Raw genomic sequence first — 20,760 nt, forward strand, 5'->3', positions numbered from 1 at the left:
AGTTGCGGCTCCTGGGCTCAGTGGCTCTGCGGCCTGTGGGATCTTCCTGAACCAGGGATCGCTCCTGTGTCCCCGGCATTGGCAGGCGGATTCCTAGCCACCATGCCACCAGGGAGGGCCCGTGAAGTTTCATTCCGATTGCTCCATTTCCCATCCTCAATACAGGGCCGTGGATCTCGGGGACCTGCCTTTGGGGTTGTTCTGGCGAGTTAAGGAGACACCTGGTTAGCCCGGTTACGGTGCCCCTCCGCAGAGCTGCCTGGGTTGGTTCCCCAAGGCCGGTGCCCTGTGGCACTAAGTAACTCTTCAGTCAGAGTCCTGGGCTGCCATAGGCGGCCCTGTCCTCAAGGCTGTTCCGAAGGGGCTGGGCGCTCCAGCTCAGCAGAAGCCACACCGGCGCAGGATGCTCCGAGCACAGTGCCCTGCCCTGGCGGTCTCCGCTACAAGGTGTTTCTTTTCTGAACACCCCTTTTCCTCTCTTTTTGAATCGAGAAATCCTGCCACGTGGGAACGGTGAAGTAGGGGCTGGCAGGCTGAGCAAGGAGTGATAAGTCAGTCAAAACATCTCCCATTCTCTTTCTTTTCCTTAGTGTTTTTCTGACTGCAAAAGTAATCCCTTATCTATCTGAACATAGACATGTGTAACTTGGAAAGTGAAAGCGGCCTTATTCCCCCCACCCCACAGATTTTGATAGACACACTTGTCTGAATATTTTCAACACATGTGCTTATACGTAAAAAAACAAACGGCCCCACCCTCTGTAGATGGACCTTCCCTCTGCCTCCTTCACTGTGAGGCTTCCTGCCCTTCAGATCCTGTCTCTTGGGCACAGGGAATCAGGGTACTTCCCAGAATAAATCAGCCTTGTCCTGAGGCCAGAAAAGGGAAGCAGACGTCCTCTCAGCCACTGGCCTGAGAAGCTGGTCGGTGGAAGGGCAGGCAGAGACGAGAGGGGAAATCCAGGAGGGGACGGATTCCTCGCCCCCACCACACCCTCCTGCAAAGAATCGCTCCAGTGTTTGCTTTTACCTTCTGGCTTTCCTGAGCCGGTGAAGGCTCTCTGCCAGTTGTTTGAATTTATGGCATAGAAGTCCCATCACGGTAGTGGATGCAGAACCTGGCCACGTTGTTCAGAACTGGGCTTAAATATGGTGAAACTTGCTTTAGCTGTTTTTTCTATTAGCTGTTTCATATTCTTTTAGAAGGGTTTCTTTACTTTTTTTTGGATTATACAATTCTAATGGTGGATTTTAGACCCATCAATTCATTTACCCATATGTTTGGAAATGTTTCTTTATGTTAATATTAAACAGTGGGTGGTGGTATGGAATAAAGATAAACATTGCAAATGTCTGACGTTATTAAAAGTTACTTGAATTATACAACTATTAGCTTGAACCATATGAAATTGCACTTTTTGTAGGCCAGAAATGGGTGATCATTAGCTGTTTCATATGGTTCAACATAAGCTTCAGTGGGGGGACGTTTGGATCCTAGAAGAAAAATGGCTTGTAACAAGTTGGTTTTTTTTTGTTTGTTTGTTTTGTGTAAGGCCTTTCTTTTTGTGTATATCTATGGTTTGTGATTAGTTACAGGCTCCATATAATTTTTTATCTTCCTTTTTAAAAATCAGTATGACCAAACAATGAGATACTACTGTATAGCTGTTCAGTTGCTCAGTCATATCTGACTCTTTGTGACCCCATGGACTGCAGCATGCCAGGCCTCCCTGTCCATCACCAAGTCCTGGAGTTTACTCAAACTCATGTCCATTGAGTCGGTGATTCCACGTCCAAGGGCAAAGGAGAAGCCCCAGCAAGACGGTAGGAGGGGCGAAATCGCGATTTAAATCAAACCCCTTACCCGCCAGAGGTGCTCAGAGGGCTCAAACATACCTTGTGCACGCCAGGACCCAGAGACCCCACAGAGACTGAGACGGAACTGTGTGTGAGTGTCTCCCAAGGGGGTACAGGTCAGCAGTGGCCTGCTGCAGAGGCAGGGGCTCTGACCTGGGTGTGGCATAAGCCCTCTTGGAGGAGGTCGCCAGTAACCCCGCCATAGAGCTGCCGGAACTTACACAGGACTGGGGAGACAGACTCTTGGAGAGCACAAACAGAACTTTGTGTGCACCAGGACCCAGGAGAAAGGAGCAGCGACCCCACAAGAGACTGACCCAGACTTGCCCGGGAGTGCCCAGGAGTCTCTGGTGGAGGCGTGGGTGGCGGAGGCTGCTGCAGGGTCGGGGGCACTGAGTGCAGCAGTGCCTTTGTGGGGCCTTCTGAAGGAGTCGCCTTTATCTTCATTGCCTCCACCATAGTTTGGCCTCAGATCAAATGACAGGGAGGGAACACAGCCCCGCCCATCAACAGAAAATTGGATTAAAGATGTACTGAGCATGGCCCCGCCCATCAGAACAAGACCCAGTTTCCCTCACAGTCAGTCTCTCCCATCAGGAAGCTTCTTATTCTTCTCCATCAGAGGGCAGACAGACTGAAAACCACAATCTGTCTGATCATGTGGACCACAGCCTTGTCTAACTCATTGAAACTATGAGCCATGCCGTGTAGGGCCACCCAAGATGGATGGGTCGTGGTGGAGAGTTCTGACAAAACGTGGTCCCTTGGAGAAGGGAACGGCAACCACTTCAGCGTTCCTGCCTTGAGAACCCCATGAACGTTATAGCTGTTAGAATGACCAAAATCCAGAACTCTGACACCACCCGAAGCGGCAAGGATGGAACGACAGGCGCTTCCGTTCCTCGCTGCTGGGAATGCCGAATGGTGCAGCCACTTGAGAAGACAGCTTGATGGTTTCTTACAAAACAAAATACTATTAACCAAACAGGTGATCTAGCAACTGTGCTCTTTGGTATTTACCCAGAGGAGTCAAAAACTTATGTTTACATGCTAACCTTGCACGCTTAACATTTGTAAAGCAAGTTTCCACTCCAGAATGGCCACTCTAAATGTCTGAAAACCCCACCTGCCAAAACTTGGAAGCAACCAAGATGTCCTTCACCAGGTTGAATGGATAAACAAACTCTGGTACATCTAGACGATGCTATATTAAGCTGCCAAGCCCTGAAAAGTCATGGAAGAACCTTCAATGCGTATTAAGTGAAAGAAGCCCATCCGAAAAGGCTGTCCACTGTTGTTCCAATTGTGTGACATTCTGGGAAGACAGCGCTGCGGAGAAAGGAAGATCAGTGCTTGCCAAAGGTTAGGGGAGGAGGAGAGAGGAGCAGGCGGAGCGCAGAGGGTTTCCGGGCAGCAGTCTGTGCTGCTGTGCGTGGTGCGTGCGTGTCACTGTGCGTTCGTCCACACACAGGCTGTAAGTAACCAAGAGTGGGCGTGGAACCGAGTGATGTAAACCGCGGGCTTCGGGGGTTAACGGTATTGTCAGTGTCGGTTCATCAGTTACAACCAGGGCACCACTCAGAGTGGCGGGCGGGCGGTGATGAACCGGGGAGATGACGCATAAGCGGGGGAGGAGTTATATGGGAACTCACGTTTGGTGAGATTTTGCTCTGAATGTAAAACATCTCTAAAAAGATCTGTCAAAATTAATATCACTTAGGAGTTTTTCTACATTATTAGGAAGACTTCGTAACCATGATTCCTTAGTGGCTGCTCAGTACTCAGAGGGGAGAAGACAGACACAGCAGCAACTTCTGGAACACTCCGCCTTTAGGTTGCTTCTGGGTTTTGCGTTATAAGCAGTGATTCAGTGTCTGTGGCTCTTTTTGCAGTTTTCTTTGTATTTGGATCCTTGTGTAGGATGAGCTCCCAGGAGCAGCGTTACCACGCCACAGTGTGAACACGCTCAGAGCTGTTGACAAACACTGCCCAGTCGTTCTCCCAGCGGCGGCGCTGTGTCACAGGCCGCCAGCAGCGTGACTGTCAACGTGCTGCTTCATTGTCAACCCGGGGCGTTTGTCTCCCTTGGTTTTTGGTTTAATGAGCCAAAGGTAGTACCTTGTGTCTCTGGTGGGTGAACAGGTGTGAGTGTTTTGCCCACACACGTGTTTGCTGGGCGCCTTCATTCAGTGTCATTTCTCCTCACCTTTGAGCGGTGTGTGCTCGTCCCGAGGCAGGGACTTACCTGTGGGGCGTGGCACGGGAAGAGCGCTGCCCAGACGTGCACGGGAGATGACGCGGTGCTCTGAGCCGCTGTTGGGAAACGAGGGGTGCCCAGGGAGTGTGGGTCAGGGCTGGGGGCCAGCACCTCAGGCCTCGTGTGCAGTCCCTGGGGCCTTCGGTGGTCTCTGTGCCATCTCCCACCTGCGGCTGCTCCGTGTGCCCAGCTGAAATCTGATCACATTACAGTGTGGCCTTGGAGAGAGGTTGCTCAGTCGTGTCTGACTCTGTGACCCCGTGGACTGTAGCCTACCAGGCTCCTCCGTCCATGGGATTTTTCAGGCAAGAGTACTGGAATGGGTTGCCATTTCCTTCTCCAGGGGATCTTCCCAACCCAGGGACTGAACCCAGGTCTCCCACATTGCAGGCAGACACTTTATCGTCTGAGCCACCAGGGAAGCCTTCAGTATGGCTGAAGGGCCTAATTAGCCGTAAACCTCCGGAAATTCTAAAATTAAAGAGTCCATTAATCCCATGGCCCCTCCTCTCGTTACCGCTCTAATTCCCCTTGGGTTCGCTTGATTCTCCTGCTGTGCTTTAGTTCCCACAAGACTTGGGTAGAATGACAGCCTTTCTGCTGGAACTTCGTGCCTTTCTGGGGTTAAATGTAACCCTTTAAGCCTCCCCTCTCGCCTCCCCCCACCTCTGAGCTAATCTCTGAGTTAATAGTCTGGAATGCTGGTCATTATTTCATTTCCTGGATGAAAATCCTCCAGGGCCTTAAGGTGCCTGTAATGACCCTTAATCGTGCCCCTTCCCGCCTGGTGACCTGGGTGGCGGCACCTCCTACGGACGTTGCTGTCAGAACGAAGCTGGTCCGCCTTTCCTCTCCCCTTAAAGTGCTGGCGGGCTTGTGCGGGCTCTGTCTGGCTTCCTGTGGTCTGAGCAGGAATTAGAGCAGTCAGCCCACCAGTTCCCCCTTCCCTTCCCACACAGACTGCAGGGGCAGCGCTGGGGAAGGTCACATTGTTTGGGGCTGTCCCATGTTGGAGGGGCCGGGACTCAGAGAGGGGGCTGGGGGTGGGGAGTGCCTGCCTTTCGGTGCAGTCGTGCCAGGGTGGGGGCGGTTCTGCGCCCCTTCTGAAGCTGTGTATTTATGAGCCGAGGGGACCTGCATTTAACATTTAAGGGAACTCACGACTGGGGTCTTGACGCTGGTGGAGTTGGAAAGATGTTCCTGTATGCCAGGCTCTGTGGAATCACATCTGTAGTGTGTGTGTGTACACATGTGTACTAGCATCCTACAGAATACCCGATCCTGCCTTGGATTTGCAGCAGACCCTCTTCTGAGAGGTTTTATTAGCATTCAGAAATTAGTTTTGTATTTCTTTCATCTATTTCTTGAAGCTTTCACTTCTCTCTGTAACTCATTCCATTTACTTTATCTGTTCTTTTTAAAATTATGAGCATTGTATATAAGAACCCTGTGAAATGCAGGAGAATGGGTTTTTTTTATTTTTCTTGCATCAATAACTGGCTCTGATACTGTGACCTGTTCATAGCTCAGAAAGTGTCTGGTCATCTGCGTGGTGCTAGATGTGGCTGGGGCCGTGGGCCCCTGCGCCCGCCTGCCCTTTGGGAAGAATTTCAGATGACCAGCACGTTCGGGCCTTGGGGCTGTTTTCTGTCTGTAGGGCCTCGGCGACTTCTGTAGAACAGGATTGCAAATGCAAAGGGCCACGTTGGTGAGTGGATGCCAGTGAGCTGGCCTGGCCGGAGAGACCCCCGAAGTGGCAGGGCCACGATAGATATGGCCTGGATGTCCTGCTTATCCTAAACCACCAGTGTGTCTGTGGGATACTGCAGGCAAGAATACTGGAGTGGGATGCCATGCTCTCCTCCAGGGAATCTTCCCGACTCAGGGATGGAACCCACGTCTGTTGTATATCCTGCTTTGGCAGGCAGGCTCTTTACCTCTGGAGCCACCTGGGAAGCCCCCCGTGTGTTACAGGATAGATTAAATCATGAGCAAAGACCAGTGGTCCCAGGCCAGATCTTGAGGACCAGGCAGGGATTCCTGCTTGTCTGGACCTCTTGTTGCTGGGTGGGCCCATCAGGTGGGCATGCAGAGGGGCCCTCCTGAATTTTGGCCTCTTTTTAAATTTTCTTCTCAGTTTTGCATTTATCTTATAACTGCAGGTTTGTATCTTTTGACTACCTTCGTCTGATCTCCACCTTCCCTCACCTCCACCTCTGCTGCTAAGTCGCTTCAGTCGTGTCTGACTCTGTGTGACCCCAGAGACAGCAGCCCAGCGGGTTCCCTGGTCCCTGGGATTCTCCAGGCAAGAACACTGGAGTGGGTTGCCATTTCCTTCTCCAGTGCATGAAAGTGAAAAGTGAGAGTGAAGTCGCTCAGTTGTGTCCGACTGTTAGCGACCCCATGGACTGCAGCCCACCAGGCTCCTCGGTCCATGGGATTTTCCAGGCAAGAGTACTGGAGTGGGGCGCCATCGCCTTCTCACCTCCACCTCTGGCAGCCACAAGTACGATCTCTTTTTCCATGGGCGAGTTTGCTTTTGAAGTGCAGGAGACCTAAGGGCTGTGTTAGTTCCTGTGCACAGCACAGCGCCTGGCATTTCTGTGCATTTCGGAATGGCCGCCGTGATGGCGGCAGGTCCACTTGTGGTCCTCAGCATACAGATGCGCCTGGCAGTTGCTGGCTGTATTCGCCACACTGTTACACTTCCTGTCTTTGACATTTTTGTTGTTGTTACTGCGGGATTTTTTAAAAATTGGAGTTGATTTACACTGTTGCATTAGTGTGGATGACTCTTGTTAACTGAAAGTTTCTGTCTCTTAATCTCCCGCACCTCTCTTTGTCCTTTCCCCAGGTAGACCGCCCTGCTTTAGAGCGGAGTTTGAGATAGAACTTAGGGATGGGGAGTCCTGGGTGCGATTGGCGGCAGAGCTCCCCCGGCAGGGCAGAGCTCCCCCGGCAGGCGGCACTCCCCTTCGCCCGCGCTCAGCTCACCTTTGACCTCTCGTGCTTCTCAGAGGGCCGCCTTTGTTTCCTCTTGGCGGGGGCACCTGTCTCCACCTGCCGCTCCTTCCACGGTCGGGCTGCCTGTGATTTGAGGGGGAGGGTGGTGGTCGGGCTGTCTGTGCTTGGCCCGGGCTCTCTGCATCTCAGCCGCTGGGTCTGCAGTTTGGCTTCCTCCTTGCAGGCTGATTCCTTGAGTTGAATCTGCCATTTGTACTGCCCCGAGCAGCGCCCTCCTGCTTCCCCTCCCCAGGAGCTTGGCTCTCCTCGAGGCTTCCTGCCGATGCTGGTGGCTTTTGGTCCAGGGAGCGCGCAGCTGCGGTGGGGTGCGCAGGGATCACGTGGGAGAGCCGGGCTTCAACTCGCACGGGCTCCGGCCGGCCTTCCCGCTTCCAAGCTCTGCTGCTTCCGCGAGTGCTTCCGGGTCACTTGGAGAAAATCGCAGCACGTTGCCGAAACGCACGCTCGAAGCTTTCGGTGTCGTGGTGAAGAATGCACGGTTGCAGTCTGACAGCCTGGACTTCCACCCACCTGCTCTGGGGTCTGGACCAGGTTCACTCCACCATGGAGCCTCCCGGTCAGTCGGGACGATCTTGTGAGCCTCGCAGGGTTTAAGGAAGTGGAGATGGTGTGTTCGTGTGCGATGTGTACGAGACAATTCGTGGTAGCTGCTAGTAAGTGTGTATAACTTTCCGACAGGAGCAGTAGGAACCCCTCGCAGATGTCATTTGCTTGGACAAGCAGATGTCCATTTTCTGTGGAAAGGTTTTTAAAAACCAGGATGTACGTATTTAAGGGTGAAACAAGTGGCCTCATGGGACGGACTTGCCTTCAGAGGGTCCGTCGTAGCGGCTGGCACCTTGGTGCCCCGAGAGGCTGCCTCTTCCTTGGGGGTGGGCAGGAGAGGGCTGGGTTGCCCGCCTGCCCTGGCCTTGGGGTTGCTGCCCCAACCCTGCAGTTTCTCCTAGGCTTTTTTCCAGGACCGCCTGGGAGAGGCCGGGCTCTGGGGAGCACTCTGCGGAACGGGGGTGCCTGCGCTCCTGGAGCCCTTGTTGGTGCTGCAGACAGCCGTGGTCCTGGAGCACGGGGGGCAACCCCCGGGGTAGGGTCCGTGCCAAGGGGCTGGAGCTGCTCCCTGTGTCCCTTGCCCTTCTCACCCTGAGAGGGGCCGAGCTTCCAGTCTCGGGCTCCTCTCACTGCCCGGACCCCGGGAAGGCCTCGGGGTCGTGTGCGTCAGGCTCTATTCCAAGGGCTACAGCAGGCCGCGGCGCTCAGCAGGAGGACGCTGTGGTCTCATGAAGTAGGTCGTTCTGATGGCTACAAGAGGCCAGGGAGGGCGCAGAGGGAGTCGTTAAGGCATCCAGGGAGGGAGAAGTCGGAGGCGGATAGCACTGGGGCTTGCTCAGAATCACAGGACTTGGCGGTGGACATCGATTCCTATTAGAAGGCCCCTGGGGTTTGTCTGGGTTGAGTGATGGACGCCTGCAGGTCCAGGCACCCTGGGCCTCCCTGTGCGCACGTGAAGACTGTTCTCCCCACACGTCCCTGCTGCACCCACGTGGGAGTAGAGGGCCCTGCAGGACGGGGGCCCAGCCCGCAGCCCCTTCTCTTCCCTGCGCTCAGGCAGAGGACAGAGCCCCCAGTTTGCCCCGTGAATGTTGATTCTCCATGCGTGCGTGCTCAGTCGCTCAGCCGTGTCCAGCTCTTTTGCGACCCCATGGACTGAAACTCACCAGGCTCCTCTGTCCATGGGATTCTCCGGGCAAGGATACTGGAGTGGGTTGCCATGCCCTCCTCCAGGGGATCTTCCTGACCCAGGGATCAAACCTGCCTCTCCTGCATTTCCTGCATCGGCAGGTGGGTTCTTTACCATTGAGCCACCTGGGAAGCCATTTATTCACTGACCATGACTTAAACTCTGTGCCAGGCCAGGGTGATACCGAGGTGACTGAGAAGGACATCACCGTCACTCTCCTGAACCTGTAGCCTCGTGGGGGAGATGTGATGTGTGAAAGTCACTCAGTCGTGTCTGACTCTTTGCGACCCCATGGACTGTCCATGGGATTCTCCAGGCCAGGATACTGGAGGGGGTAGCTGTTCCCTCCTCCAGGGGATCTTCCCAACCCAGGGATCCAACCCGGGTCTCCCGCATTGCAGGCAGATTCTTTATTGTCTGAGCTACCAGGGAAGCACAGGTGGAGATGGACACCAGCAGACGGTCACTGTGCCCAGGGAGGCTTGCCGCCACGGGGCAGGGACAGTCAGGGCGGGCGGGGCTTGAGCTGAGGGAATAGCCGCCCAGGCGGAAGGAAGAGCGCGTTTAAAGGAAGGAGCAGAGAGGGCTGGTGGCTCTGTCTGTATCCCGGGGACCCTTGAAGGGTGCAGTCAGTGAGGGGTGATAAGCTTGAGTCCAGAAAGCCGTGGAGAAAGGAGGGAGCTGGCACAGGAGACGACAGATGGGGCAGGTGAGCCCCAGGAGTGGCTTGTGGGGGGGGGTTGGTATGGGGCTGGAGAGACATAATAATAAAATGATAATTACGGTAAGTAATAAGTTTAAACGCTTCGCAGCATTACTGACACAATAAAACTAAAATGCTCAGTAAGCGTTAGCTATTATTTACATGATAATCACAGGCTTTGGTGGGGGAAAACCCTGAGGTTCGCTTTACATAAATTGAGGCAGTTCTGAGTCATCCCGAGAGCAGTGGAGGCAATGCAGTTAGACGCGCATCCCTTGCTGATATTTCCGGACTGTCCTGTGCAGAAGTGTGCTCAGGTCCAGCCGCAGCCTTGTCACGGGTGGCCGTGCGGCCCCGGGGCGCTGACCCCCCAGGCCCGCGCCCTCCTGTGTGGAGTGGGGCTGCCGTTGCCTGCCCTGCCGCTCTGTTTGAGGGTCCAGGAACCCTGCTGGGAGCGCTGCAGGCCCTTGGGCGCTGCTCTCCTGCAGGCTAGGGTATCCTTTCCTCTGGTCCTCTCCACCCTTCCCAACACGGGATTCGGGTCCACGCATAGGATTGTTCACCCTGCTCTTCAAGGCTGCCCGCCTGCCGCCCAGTTCAGGAGATCCTTTTTCTCTCGGCTGTAGTCCTCCTTTACCTGGATGTCATTCTCTCCACCCCACCACCCGTTTCTGCCTCTGCCCCTGCCATTCCCCTTCCTGGTGCCCTAATCCACCCAGACCCCTGTGGTGGATTCTCCTTGGGAACTCGCAGATTCCGTGAGCATTTCTAAGCAGTTCGGTGGCTGGAGGTTGATGAGCTTGAACGACAGCGTCCTTAAGGCCTTCAAGCAGAGGAGGAACAGCTGGTAATAACGAGAGGCACAATAACAGTTGCTCCACCAGCTGACTTGCTGCCTATCATGTATCAGGCAATGATAATTGTTACAAACTTTGTAATTCGGCAGTCTTTGCTTGTTGCCAGATGAGAGCATTCCTGGCATGCAGGAATGAGTCATATAATAGCAGAGAGAATTCCTACAAATAATAAACATCCCTTTCTGTAATTCCGTAGACAGGCATGTGCCGATGGTGCCAGTGAGGCTCTTCGTAACCTCTCGTGGACTCCTGGCTGGTCTTTCCCAGTCATATGTGGCGAGTGTCTGCATTTTAGTTACTTTTCCCTCGCTGGCCCCATTATCCTTCAGACCTACGAGATTTCCCAACACAGGCCTAAATATCAGCTGACGCTGCAGAAGTGTAAAAGGGTAGTTTTTGAGGGCTTTTGCTTCCATGGGGTCTTGGGCCAGCTTCTGTCGTGTTGGGTCCAGTGTTCTGGTTTGTGGGGTGATGGGGTGAACTGTAATCCTCTCCAGGCACTGTCCCCCCTCCTGCGTCAGCAGATGATCTTGGCGCCTGGCCTTTGCTCCTAGATTGTAGGAACACTCTGGAAGTGGACAGTCAGTAACACTGACTTTTTGTATGTCAGACACACCCTTAGGGTTGATATAATGAACTTTAAAAAAAATTAATATTTTTTTTTAAGTGAAAAATTCTTCTGCCACATGTGGTTATTCTTGGCAGGAGGTCTCGGGGGGTGGGGGACTCTGGGAAAGGACTGGAATGCTCACCTGTTTGGTTTCCTAAATCAGGGTTCCCCCTGCCCCCCATGCCAGCGGGTCAGGAAGCAACATCAGAGCCTGGCCGTGTGGCTTACTGTTCCCTCTTTGAAGGTGCCTCTTGGGAAGCTCTCCCATGTCTGGTTTTGCAAGTGGACACTTGTTCTCCACTGGTCCAGACCATAATCCACAGCAGTGGCGTTTCTGTTATCCATCCAGGCCTCTTGAGACTGAGCTTTTTGTTCTGATAGGGTGACCTGGGCGGGGCTAGTGTCCAAAGGCCAACTGTATATTAAAAGACCACCACATGACTCTGACCTAGAGTTCAAAGTACCGAACGGCAGCTAATCTTTCCGCCTGAATTCAGAGCTGCTCCTAGGTACAACTTTTAAGAGGCAAGGGCCGAAGCGCACTCCCAAGACTTAACCAGCATCAGCCTGCCTATGAACTTGGACTGATGTAAGGATCGTTGGGGGATAATTCAACCGAGGGGTCCCGAGACCTGCATTGTAATTGTGTTAGCGTCAGGCGTGCACTCTGCTCCCTGGGTCCTAAGGAGCCTGAAATGGTTGAAAAGAGAGCAGTGGTGATGAGAAGCTCACGGTGGTGGTGGCCGCCTGTCCATCTTCATCTGGAACTTGCCCTGGAAGGAGAAGGGGATGGTGGAAGGGGAGGGGGCCTGCAGGTGGGCAGACGTGACCTGAATCTTGGTCAGCTTCTTCCAGGCACCATGGCTCCAGGCAAGTTCCTGGACTTCATTTACTTCCTTTCATGCCCTAGGGAATGAGGAAGAGTTGACTAGACATGTATGTTACACGTATGTTACATGCCCAGTAGGGTGGGCATCAAGAAGTGGCAGCTGTTAGTAACATTTTGGGCCCCCAGGAAAGGATGTCATGATATATGCCAGGAGCTCTTCCTGTGCTCCAGTTTCAATCCCAACAAGTCTCTGATGTTGGGAAGTGTCCTCCCATTTCATAGGTTAAGAAACGTGTGCTAGTTGGGTGGGAAGTTCAGTAACCAGGTGAGGGTTTCGTTAGATTTGCTGGGACTGATTACTGGCAATCCCTAGTGCTGGCAAACTGAGTATCTTTTTTTTTTTTTTTTTTTTGCTGATCACTGGACTTTATTAAGATGAAATCACTGATAATTACACAGAAATTACTTGCCTAAGCCAAAATCCTTGAGATTCACATGAACTTAGTTACACAAATAAACATCATGTTCAAAACTATGAGGAAATATCCCAATGCCCAGGTGATGAAGGCTGGGGTGAACAAATATGCACACTTATTTCAAGCTGTTAAACAGTTTGTGGGCCACACAGTGGTCCCTTGCATGCAAGAAGTCCAAGAGCTCCTCTGTGCAGTCCTCCTCTGTCTGTGACCTGGAGGATACACGCTCATCACAGAGCTCGAGCCGCTCCCGAGCCTTTACACATTTCTCCAGCTGCTCGCATTGCTCTCTCACTGTTGTTAGGGGATCCACTAATTCCTCCTCCTCCTCTTCCTCCTCCTTGGGATCTCCGGACCCAGTCAGCATCCTTTGCTCGTCCTCTAGCCCCATGTCCAGCTGCGGCTCTGGACTCAACACAAGCAGCAGCAGCGGCACCTATTCCACTTCAGGATCAAAAAGCCTTTTTTTTTTTTTAAAGGATAAAATGTGAAGGATAATAGTCACAGTCTCCTCCTAATTTTGTAAATTGTAGAAAGTTAGAAATATAGCAGAGTAGAAGATAAATTAAAATTACCTTATTCCCACTACTTAGACAACCCGGTTGTCATTTGGAGTATTTCTTTCTGGTCTTTTCTTGTCACTTAATTGTTTGGAGGGTATATCCATAGATACTAGAATGTCTGTATTACATTGTGGGTGGCAGTATTACATGGAGTCAGAAACATGGCCTCTGGACCCCGGTTGCCTGGGTTCACATTCCAGCCCTGCTGCTTACTAGCTTTGTGATTTGACAAGTTCCTTAGCCCCTCTGTTCCTCAGTCCTCTTGTCTGTGAAATAAGATTAACAGCAGAGGCTGTCTTAGGCAGGTTGTGAGGACCAAGTGAGCTAACACATGTAAGTAAAGGACTTAGAACAGGGTCGGGCCCGCAGAAGCCCCCGGTCAGTGTAACTTATAATCACCGTTTTTGTAGCGCATCGGCTTTTCTTCTTAAGCCTGACTTTTGCTGCTTTGTGATATCGCATTGTGTAGATGTGTCGTGATGCGCGTTGAAGACCTGCTTATCCCCTCTCTCTGTGGGCGTGTTGGCAGGACAGAGATGAGGCCTCGTCCCCGGCGTGGGCGGCGTGTCAGCATGGCCATCCTGGAGCCCACTCTCTGTGTCCGCGGTCCAAGCCCGGCCTTGGAGGCAGCCTCGTCACACCAGTGCCTTGCTCTTTCTTGGCTGCGGTCAGAATTTTCAAGCACCCAGGCCCTACTCTGTTCCTCTACCCTCCGGCTCCGGCCCTGGGACGCGTGGCCTTGCAGGCCCCTCGGTGATGGGCTGGCCCGCTCTGTGCCCGTCAGCTTTATGGCGATGCCAGGATCCGGGGCCGGTGGCCTTGGCCACCAGGGCTCCATCTGTGCCTGAAAACCACCTGGCCGGCCGCATGGCCCAGACGGAAGCCAGGTGGAGACATCAGGAGGGGCACTGCGCTGGGGCCTGGAGTGGCGTCTGGTGTCCTGGCCTTCTTCCGCTGCCCCGGTCTCTCCAGCTGCAGAGGGTAGCCGGTGGCCCTCACCTCCTCCACCCCCCAGATGGTTCCAGGGTATGGCGCTCTCCCGCCCAGGCCCTGGGCAGCCCAGAGGATCTGGCCCAGCACCTGGAGAAGGGACCCAGTCTCAGAGCTGGTGGAGAGGGGGCGGGTGGCTGGCTGCAGGGCTGTGAGGGTGGACGCGCTCACCACCCTAGCGAAGGAAGCTGGCGGGAAAGGGAACTGCAGAGTTACTGGGGTCCACGCGGTGCGTGGGTAGGAGAGAGGTTCTGGCGTGAGCACGGCCACGCTAGCAGACCCCGAAAACAACTGTGTCCCCTCCCCATCCCCCATCTTTTGTTGGCCAGCCAGGGAGTAAAGTTGGTCAGGTCGCTGGGCAGCTTCTGATGTGAGTCATCTGCAGTTGAACGTAGAATAAAAAGCAGTTATCGGAAGGAGGAGACGTGAGACGCTTTGCATCTTTGTTTGATCCAGTTGTCACAGGTGCCCCCAGGTTTCGATTCGTGATTCAGAGAGGAAAAGTTTGTGAGTTTTTAACCTCTGGGCTTTGTGGGTTAAGGAGGGTGCTGGAGTGGGGAAATAATGTATTTATTTCAGGCTCTAAACACCCTTCATTTTGAGCAACAAGAGTAGGAGAATATTCATCAGATGCGCCAGAGGGTGGGAGGGAGGAGGAGAGGAGAGGACGCTTTCAGATTGATTGACTGCGAGGAGTCAGAGTTGCTTGGACCGGGCCCCTCCCAGGGAGAAAGTGCCAGCAGAAAGGAGGCTCTGCGTTTGCTGTCGCCCCTGGGGCAGCCCCTGCGGTCCTGTCTGTGCCGGCGACTCATCCCCACCAGGGCACACTCCTCCCTTAAAAACGGCAGGCGTGCAGCCTCGATCTTAGGTTTGATCACTTGGAGACGGGAGACTTCCCATCCCTCTATAGACTGTGGACCCCAAACACTCAGTTGGCTGATAGGTGGGTTGGCCCTTAACCCCATCCAAAGTCCCGCTCACCCCACAGCAGAGGCTGGGGTTTGCCAAGCACCACCCCCCACTTAGGGGCTTCCCAGGTGGCTCAGTGATAAAGAATCCACCTGCCAGTGCAGGAGCCCCAGGAGACATGGGTTTGATCCCTGAGTCCTGGCTTGGGACGATGCCTTGAGGAGGGTGTGGCAACCCAGCCAGCGTTCTTGCCTGGAGAATCCCACGGACAGGGGAGCCTGCCGGGCTGCAGTCGCAGAGTGGGCATGACTGAGCGCGCACAGACACCCTCCCCCTTAGCTCTGTCTCCCACCTCGAAGAAAGCTCATTAGCATACCGGTGAGAGGGTCCTGATTAGACAGCAGACCTGGGGTCTGCTCTAGTTCCTTTTGTTCGTTCGGCTGCGCTGGGCCTTGGAGGCTGCTCGCAGCGTCCCCGGCTGTGGTAGCAGGGACTCTGGGCTTCAGCCGCGGCGGAGCACTGGCTTGGCTGCCGGGGCGTCTCTCTGGACCAGGGGCCGAACCTTTGTCCCCTGTGTTGGCAGGCAGGCTCCTGACCGCTGGACCACCAGACACGTCCTCTAGTTCTTAAACGTGAGCGCACTTGGTCCTTCTACTGCAGTTCTGGCAGATAGCTCGGGCGGCCGTGGGGCAGCCCTGGCACGGAGACTGCCCGGCGGAGGGGCAGGAGGCGAGCCCCCAAGGCCGCCAGCTGTCTGCTGAACCGCCTCTGACCCTGAACCTGGGGTGGCATCCTTGGGGCACGTCTATGAGACTCACTCAGCTGGATTGTTGTGTCCGCAGAAGACTCTTAGGAGGGCAGAAAGAGTGTGTGGTTCCAACTTCCTTCTCAGTGACGCGAGGTTCCCTCAAGGATTCTGTCCGGTCCTGACCAGAGACTGTTCGGTTTTAAATTTGTCAGTATTTTTTTTCTCGCATAAAAAAAAGCAACAACTGCTACAAGATCCTTATTTCCAAAAGAAAGTGACGTGAAAGTTGCTCAGTTGTGTCCGACTTTTGTGACCCCGTGGACTATACAGTCCATGGAATTCTCCAGGCCAGGATACTGGAGTGGGTAGCCTGTCCCTTCTCCAGGGGATCTTTCCAACCCTGGGATCGAACCCAGGTCTCCCGCATTGCAGGCTGAGCCACCAGGATCATTCCCAAAGGATGATAGAAGTTTTGTAAGTTTTATATGCTCCTAATAGAGATTATTCGAGGCGGGCTGGCCAGGTAGCACTGCTCGGAGGGCTCACGGTCATCCTGTGTGTGGCCATCCGTTTTCAACCAGTGGGGCTGTAATTTGAGAGAGCGCATTCAGGATTAGAATTTTATGTCTGGAAAACAAAGCGTAGTTTGTACACAGTACAAACCCTAGAGGGTAAAGTTAACAGAATCCAATTGGCAGGTGGATCATAGACTTTTTAGAGATTGAGAAATACTTTTATAAAAAATTTGGAAAGTTCTGAAAAGTAGATAAAAGGAGAAAAAGAATCTCTTAATCTCCCTACCCAAAGAAAAACACTGCTGACGTTTTCACTTACTGTTTCTCTCCAGGATTTGGACATCTTTTTCTTAGTTGAAAAAAAAACTAAGAACTTTTTCTTAGTTGAAACGCTTCCCTTGTGGCTCAGCTGGTAAAGAATCTGCCTGCAATGCGGGAGACCTGGGTTTGATCCCTGGGTTGGGAAGATCCCCTGGAGAAGGGAAAGGACTGTATAGTCCATGGGGTCACAGAGAGTTGGACACGACTGAGCAACTTTCACTCACTTCTTAGTTGAGGTTAAGTTTTTATATCCGACTTTGCTAATTTAACATAAAATAATTGCCCCATGTTTTTAAGAATGCCCTGGGCTTCCCTGATAGTTGGTAAAGAATCTGCCTGCAGTGCAGGAGACCTCAGTACAATTCCTGGGTTGGGAAGATCCTCTGGAGAAGGGAAAGGCTACCTACTCCAGTATTCTGGTCTGGAGAACTCCATGGACTGTAGAATCCATGGGTCACAAAGAGTCCGTGACTGAAACCGCTTTCACTTTCACTTACGGACACTCTTCACAAACATGGCAATAATAACATACTATTTGATCATTTTCCTGTTATTGGGAAGTTATTTCTCTTTTTTGGCAGCAAAATAGTGGGCGTATTTGTGCATAAATGTGAGTGATTTCTTAGGTTAGGTCCTAGAAGGGTGTGAGCACTGCAGAAGCTTTGGATGTATAGCTGCCAGCGCTGTCTCCATGAAAGGGCCTCTCCTGCACCCTCAGGCAGCCCGGTTGCCCTTCTCCAGTCTGTGGTCCTTGTGCCTTTTACATGTGCGTGGTCTCCACTCCCCCCTTCCTACGGCTTGCTGTCACGTTCCTCTTTGTAACGTTGGCCCGTGTCTTCTCAGCTCCAAGGACGCCCAGGGGGTGGCACCTTGTCGGGGCAGCTCGTGGCCTCTGCTGAATGAGAGCAGTGTTCCCAGCTGTCCTGCTCCGCGGCCTCCTGAGCCCCGTGGGGCATGTGGGCGGTCGGGCCAGGCCTCTGTCTCCTCGGCCGCTTGTCTGAGGCCAGCTGGCAGCTCCACCCGAGCCCCATGAGCCGCCTTTCAGGGGCCAGTGCTCTCCTGCATCCTGTGTACACTGGGCCTGACACACACACACATGCACAGACACACACACACACACACACACACACACAGACACACACACAGACAGCCAGTGCTCTCCTGCATCCTGTGTACACTGGGCCTGACACACACACACACGCACAGACACACACACAGACACACACACACACACAGACAGCCAGTGCTCTCCTGCGTCCTGTGTACACTGGGCCTGACACACACACACACACGCACATACACGCACACACACACACAGACAGCCAGTGCTCTCCTGCATCCTGTGTACACTGGGCCTGACACACGCACACACACACGCACAGACACACAGACACACACACACACAGGCACACACAGAGACACACACACAGTGCTCTCCTGCTTCCTGTGTACACTGGGCCTCACACAACATGCGCGCCCTGTTACCTGCTCAGCCTCCCGGGCAGGCTGTTTGTCCAGTGATTCTGAGAGGCTGCCAGCTTCCTGTGTTGCTGCCTCATGGTCTTGCCATGTGCTCCCGAGAGGAGCCGGGCACGGAGCCGGGCGGAGGCGGGGCAGCCCTGGGGCCTGCAGACCCGCTGGCTCTGGCGTGTGTGTGTTTTCTTTTCCAGCTGCTTCATAGAGGTGTGACTTCCATATCATAAAATGTCCTGGTTTTAAGCGAATCATTCAGTTTTCCAAATTTTTTAGTACAGAGTCGTGGCACCATCTCACAGTCCAGGGGTGGACAGTGTTTCCATCACCCCAGAAAGTCCCCGCGCACTGTGTGCGGCTACTCCCGGGTCCCACCCCTGCCACCACAGACCTTTCTGGACCTTTCATACATGTGGCCTCATACGGATTATTCCTTTAAAAGCAGTTATATGATTATAAAGGTAATGCCTGTTGGGGAACATCTGGAAGAACGGATGCCAAGTCATCATTGGTAGTGACCTTTGGGGAGTAGTTGCCTCTGGGTGGTGGGATTATGGGAGGCCTTTTCTCTTTTTAGCCTTTATTTATGTAAGTATTGGGCTGCGTGGGGCTCAGCTGAGGCGTGTGGCTCTTCCTTGCGCCCCCGGGGATCTCTCCTTGGGAGCACGTGTTCTGTAATTGAGGCACGCCGGCTCAGTTGCTGCAGAGCATTGGCTTTAAGTTGCTCCAGAGCCTGTGGGATCTTAGTTCCCCCACCAGGGTTCGAACCCTCATCCCTTTATTGCAAGGCAGAGTCTTAACCACTGGACCACAAGGGCAGTCCCTATAGGAGGAGTTTCCATTCTCTATAATGCTTGAGTCTTTTTACAGCAAGCCAGTATTAATATTTGCTGTCAGAAGAAAAAGGTAAAGGGAAAACGGCGCATGCTTCACGTGTGGAAAATGCAGACACCAAAAAAGCATAAAGAGGATGAAAAAATAAGAGCCACTCAGAATTCCCCTCTCATGGAGAAAACCACCTTTTACTCCTTTGCGTTTTGCAGCTTTCTCTAAGCACATTTTATTATTTTTTTTTTTCTAAGCACATTTTAAAATACACCTTTCATGTTTTAAACTTTGCGCCCTGCTTTTTCTCACTGGCATCACAGAAGTCTTTCCCCACTTAACGTAAAACATCTTTGCAAAACTTCCTGTTAATGATTTTTAGTGGTTCTAATCTTAATGGTTGTACCATAATGTACTTACATGGGGTGCTTTTTACTCTTTTGCTAATATAAATAATGCTAAATCAAATGTCTGTGAAAAGCTTTGTCTAAGACCTCTGCCACATTCTGGGCCAAGGGTTTTGTACCCAAAGAAAAACTTTTTCTCCCATTTTGAAACTGTTCTTGCAAAATTGCTTTCCAGAGTTCTCTGAATTTCACCTGCTCCTTGAAATGACTGGCTTCGATCCCAGCATTTCCAGGAGGTGGCTCTTTACCACAGGGTGGGACGCAGGGCTGGAACTGTCAGGGAAGTGAATGAAGAGCCACCAAGCCAGGACCCACAAAGGCTGACAGTGCCCTTAGGAGCCAGGACATCGTCTGTCTCCACGAAATGTTATCATCTGGACCAGGTTTAGGCACGTTGTGTTTTCTGTAAATAGTCCTTTTAAAATTTGTCCTTGGCTTTCAGCAGAGGTTCTTTAAAGTCTGAACAGAGGGTTTAAGCCTGGGATGTTGGAGGGCGGGGGTTGGGGGGGAATCTGTGAAGCCACCAGGTACCTTACTCACTGTGGTCTGCACGTCCTCTCCTGGGGAGAGGGCCTCTGATTCGTCATGCTTTTGCTGTGGCCTCACAGAGGGCAAGGCCCGCGCGGCCCTCTGGGTTTGGGGTCTTCCTCCCCAGGGAAGGCTGTGTCTGGTGCACCCTGACGCCTCAGCTGCCGCGTGTCCACGGCGTGGTCTTGGCCAGGTGACCTGGCCCCGCTACGCTTCAGTGTCCGCATTTGTGAAGAGCTGGGCGCACTGGGGGCATTCCCATTCACATGAAAACGATGACTTAAATTTTCCAGCTCATGAAGTTTTTAAAGGCCGCCAGAAGTTGCCCTGGGTAACCTCTCTCTCACAGCTGGGCCCTGAATGGCGCGGTGATAGTGTGGTTCTGCTATACAATATCGTGTTTGTTTTAAAATCAGAGTTGGAGGGCCTTCCCTGGTGGTCCAGTGATTTAGACTCTACTCCCAGCATGGGGCATACAAGGAAGATCCCACATGCCATGTGAAGTGGCCGGAATATACATGTATGTATAATAATAGATGGGTTTTTAAAAAAAAAACCTCTCATTGTGTAGAAGGGTACAGTTATCAGTGTTGTGGGGCAGAGGAAGGGGTGAAATCAGTCCATTGCTAGACACCTGTGTGTTTACCCATCTGAACACTGATGGGGCGAACACAGATAACGAAGCCTTCTTTTAATGCAGTTGGTGTGGAGTGAGTTACCCCAGCATGAAGGAACTGTGTCTTTATGGCAGCCAAACTAAAGCCAGAAGCAATGGAACTTTCCTAAAAACAAACCAGAGTCTGGAGATTCTGGAGCATCTGGTGGCCTCTTCACAGGAAACCAGCGGAAGCACAGCTTTCCGGGCTGAAGGGGTTGGCGATTAGCGAAGACCCTGGTGCTTGCTCCTCGAGGCGCCTGGTCTGTGCAGCTCCGCTAGGTCTCCTCTCCTCCTCCCTCCTGAGGAGGGTCTCCCTGGACCAAGTGCAGCAAGAGAAGGTCGCGACGTCCAGGGACCGTTAGACGCCAGCCGGCCTCAGCGGCCCCTGGGACTTCCTGCAGGGCAATGGGGCCTGATTTAAATTCTTAAGACACTTTTTATTATGGAAAATTTCAAGCCTATTAAATAATGAGCC

General features: G+C 52.9%; 2 protein-coding genes across 4 annotated transcripts in view; one reads left to right on the forward strand and one right to left on the reverse strand.

Moving 5' to 3' along the window:
- The window catches only part of CAPZB (capping actin protein of muscle Z-line subunit beta), a 140,520-nt gene that overhangs the window by 24,753 nt on the left and 95,007 nt on the right, over positions 1-20,760 (forward strand). The gene's annotated exons all lie outside the window — the stretch shown is intronic.
- Positions 12,324-12,798, reverse strand: LOC112582984 (cytochrome b-c1 complex subunit 6, mitochondrial). Its single transcript, XM_044938194.1, has one exon. The coding sequence runs from the start codon at positions 12,737-12,739 to the stop codon at positions 12,464-12,466; it is 276 nt and encodes a 91-aa protein (XP_044794129.1). The 5' UTR covers positions 12,740-12,798; the 3' UTR covers positions 12,324-12,463.

This window comes from Bubalus bubalis, chromosome 2 (assembly GCF_019923935.1).
Source record: "Bubalus bubalis isolate 160015118507 breed Murrah chromosome 2, NDDB_SH_1, whole genome shotgun sequence".
Lineage (NCBI taxonomy): Eukaryota > Metazoa > Chordata > Mammalia > Artiodactyla > Bovidae > Bubalus > Bubalus bubalis.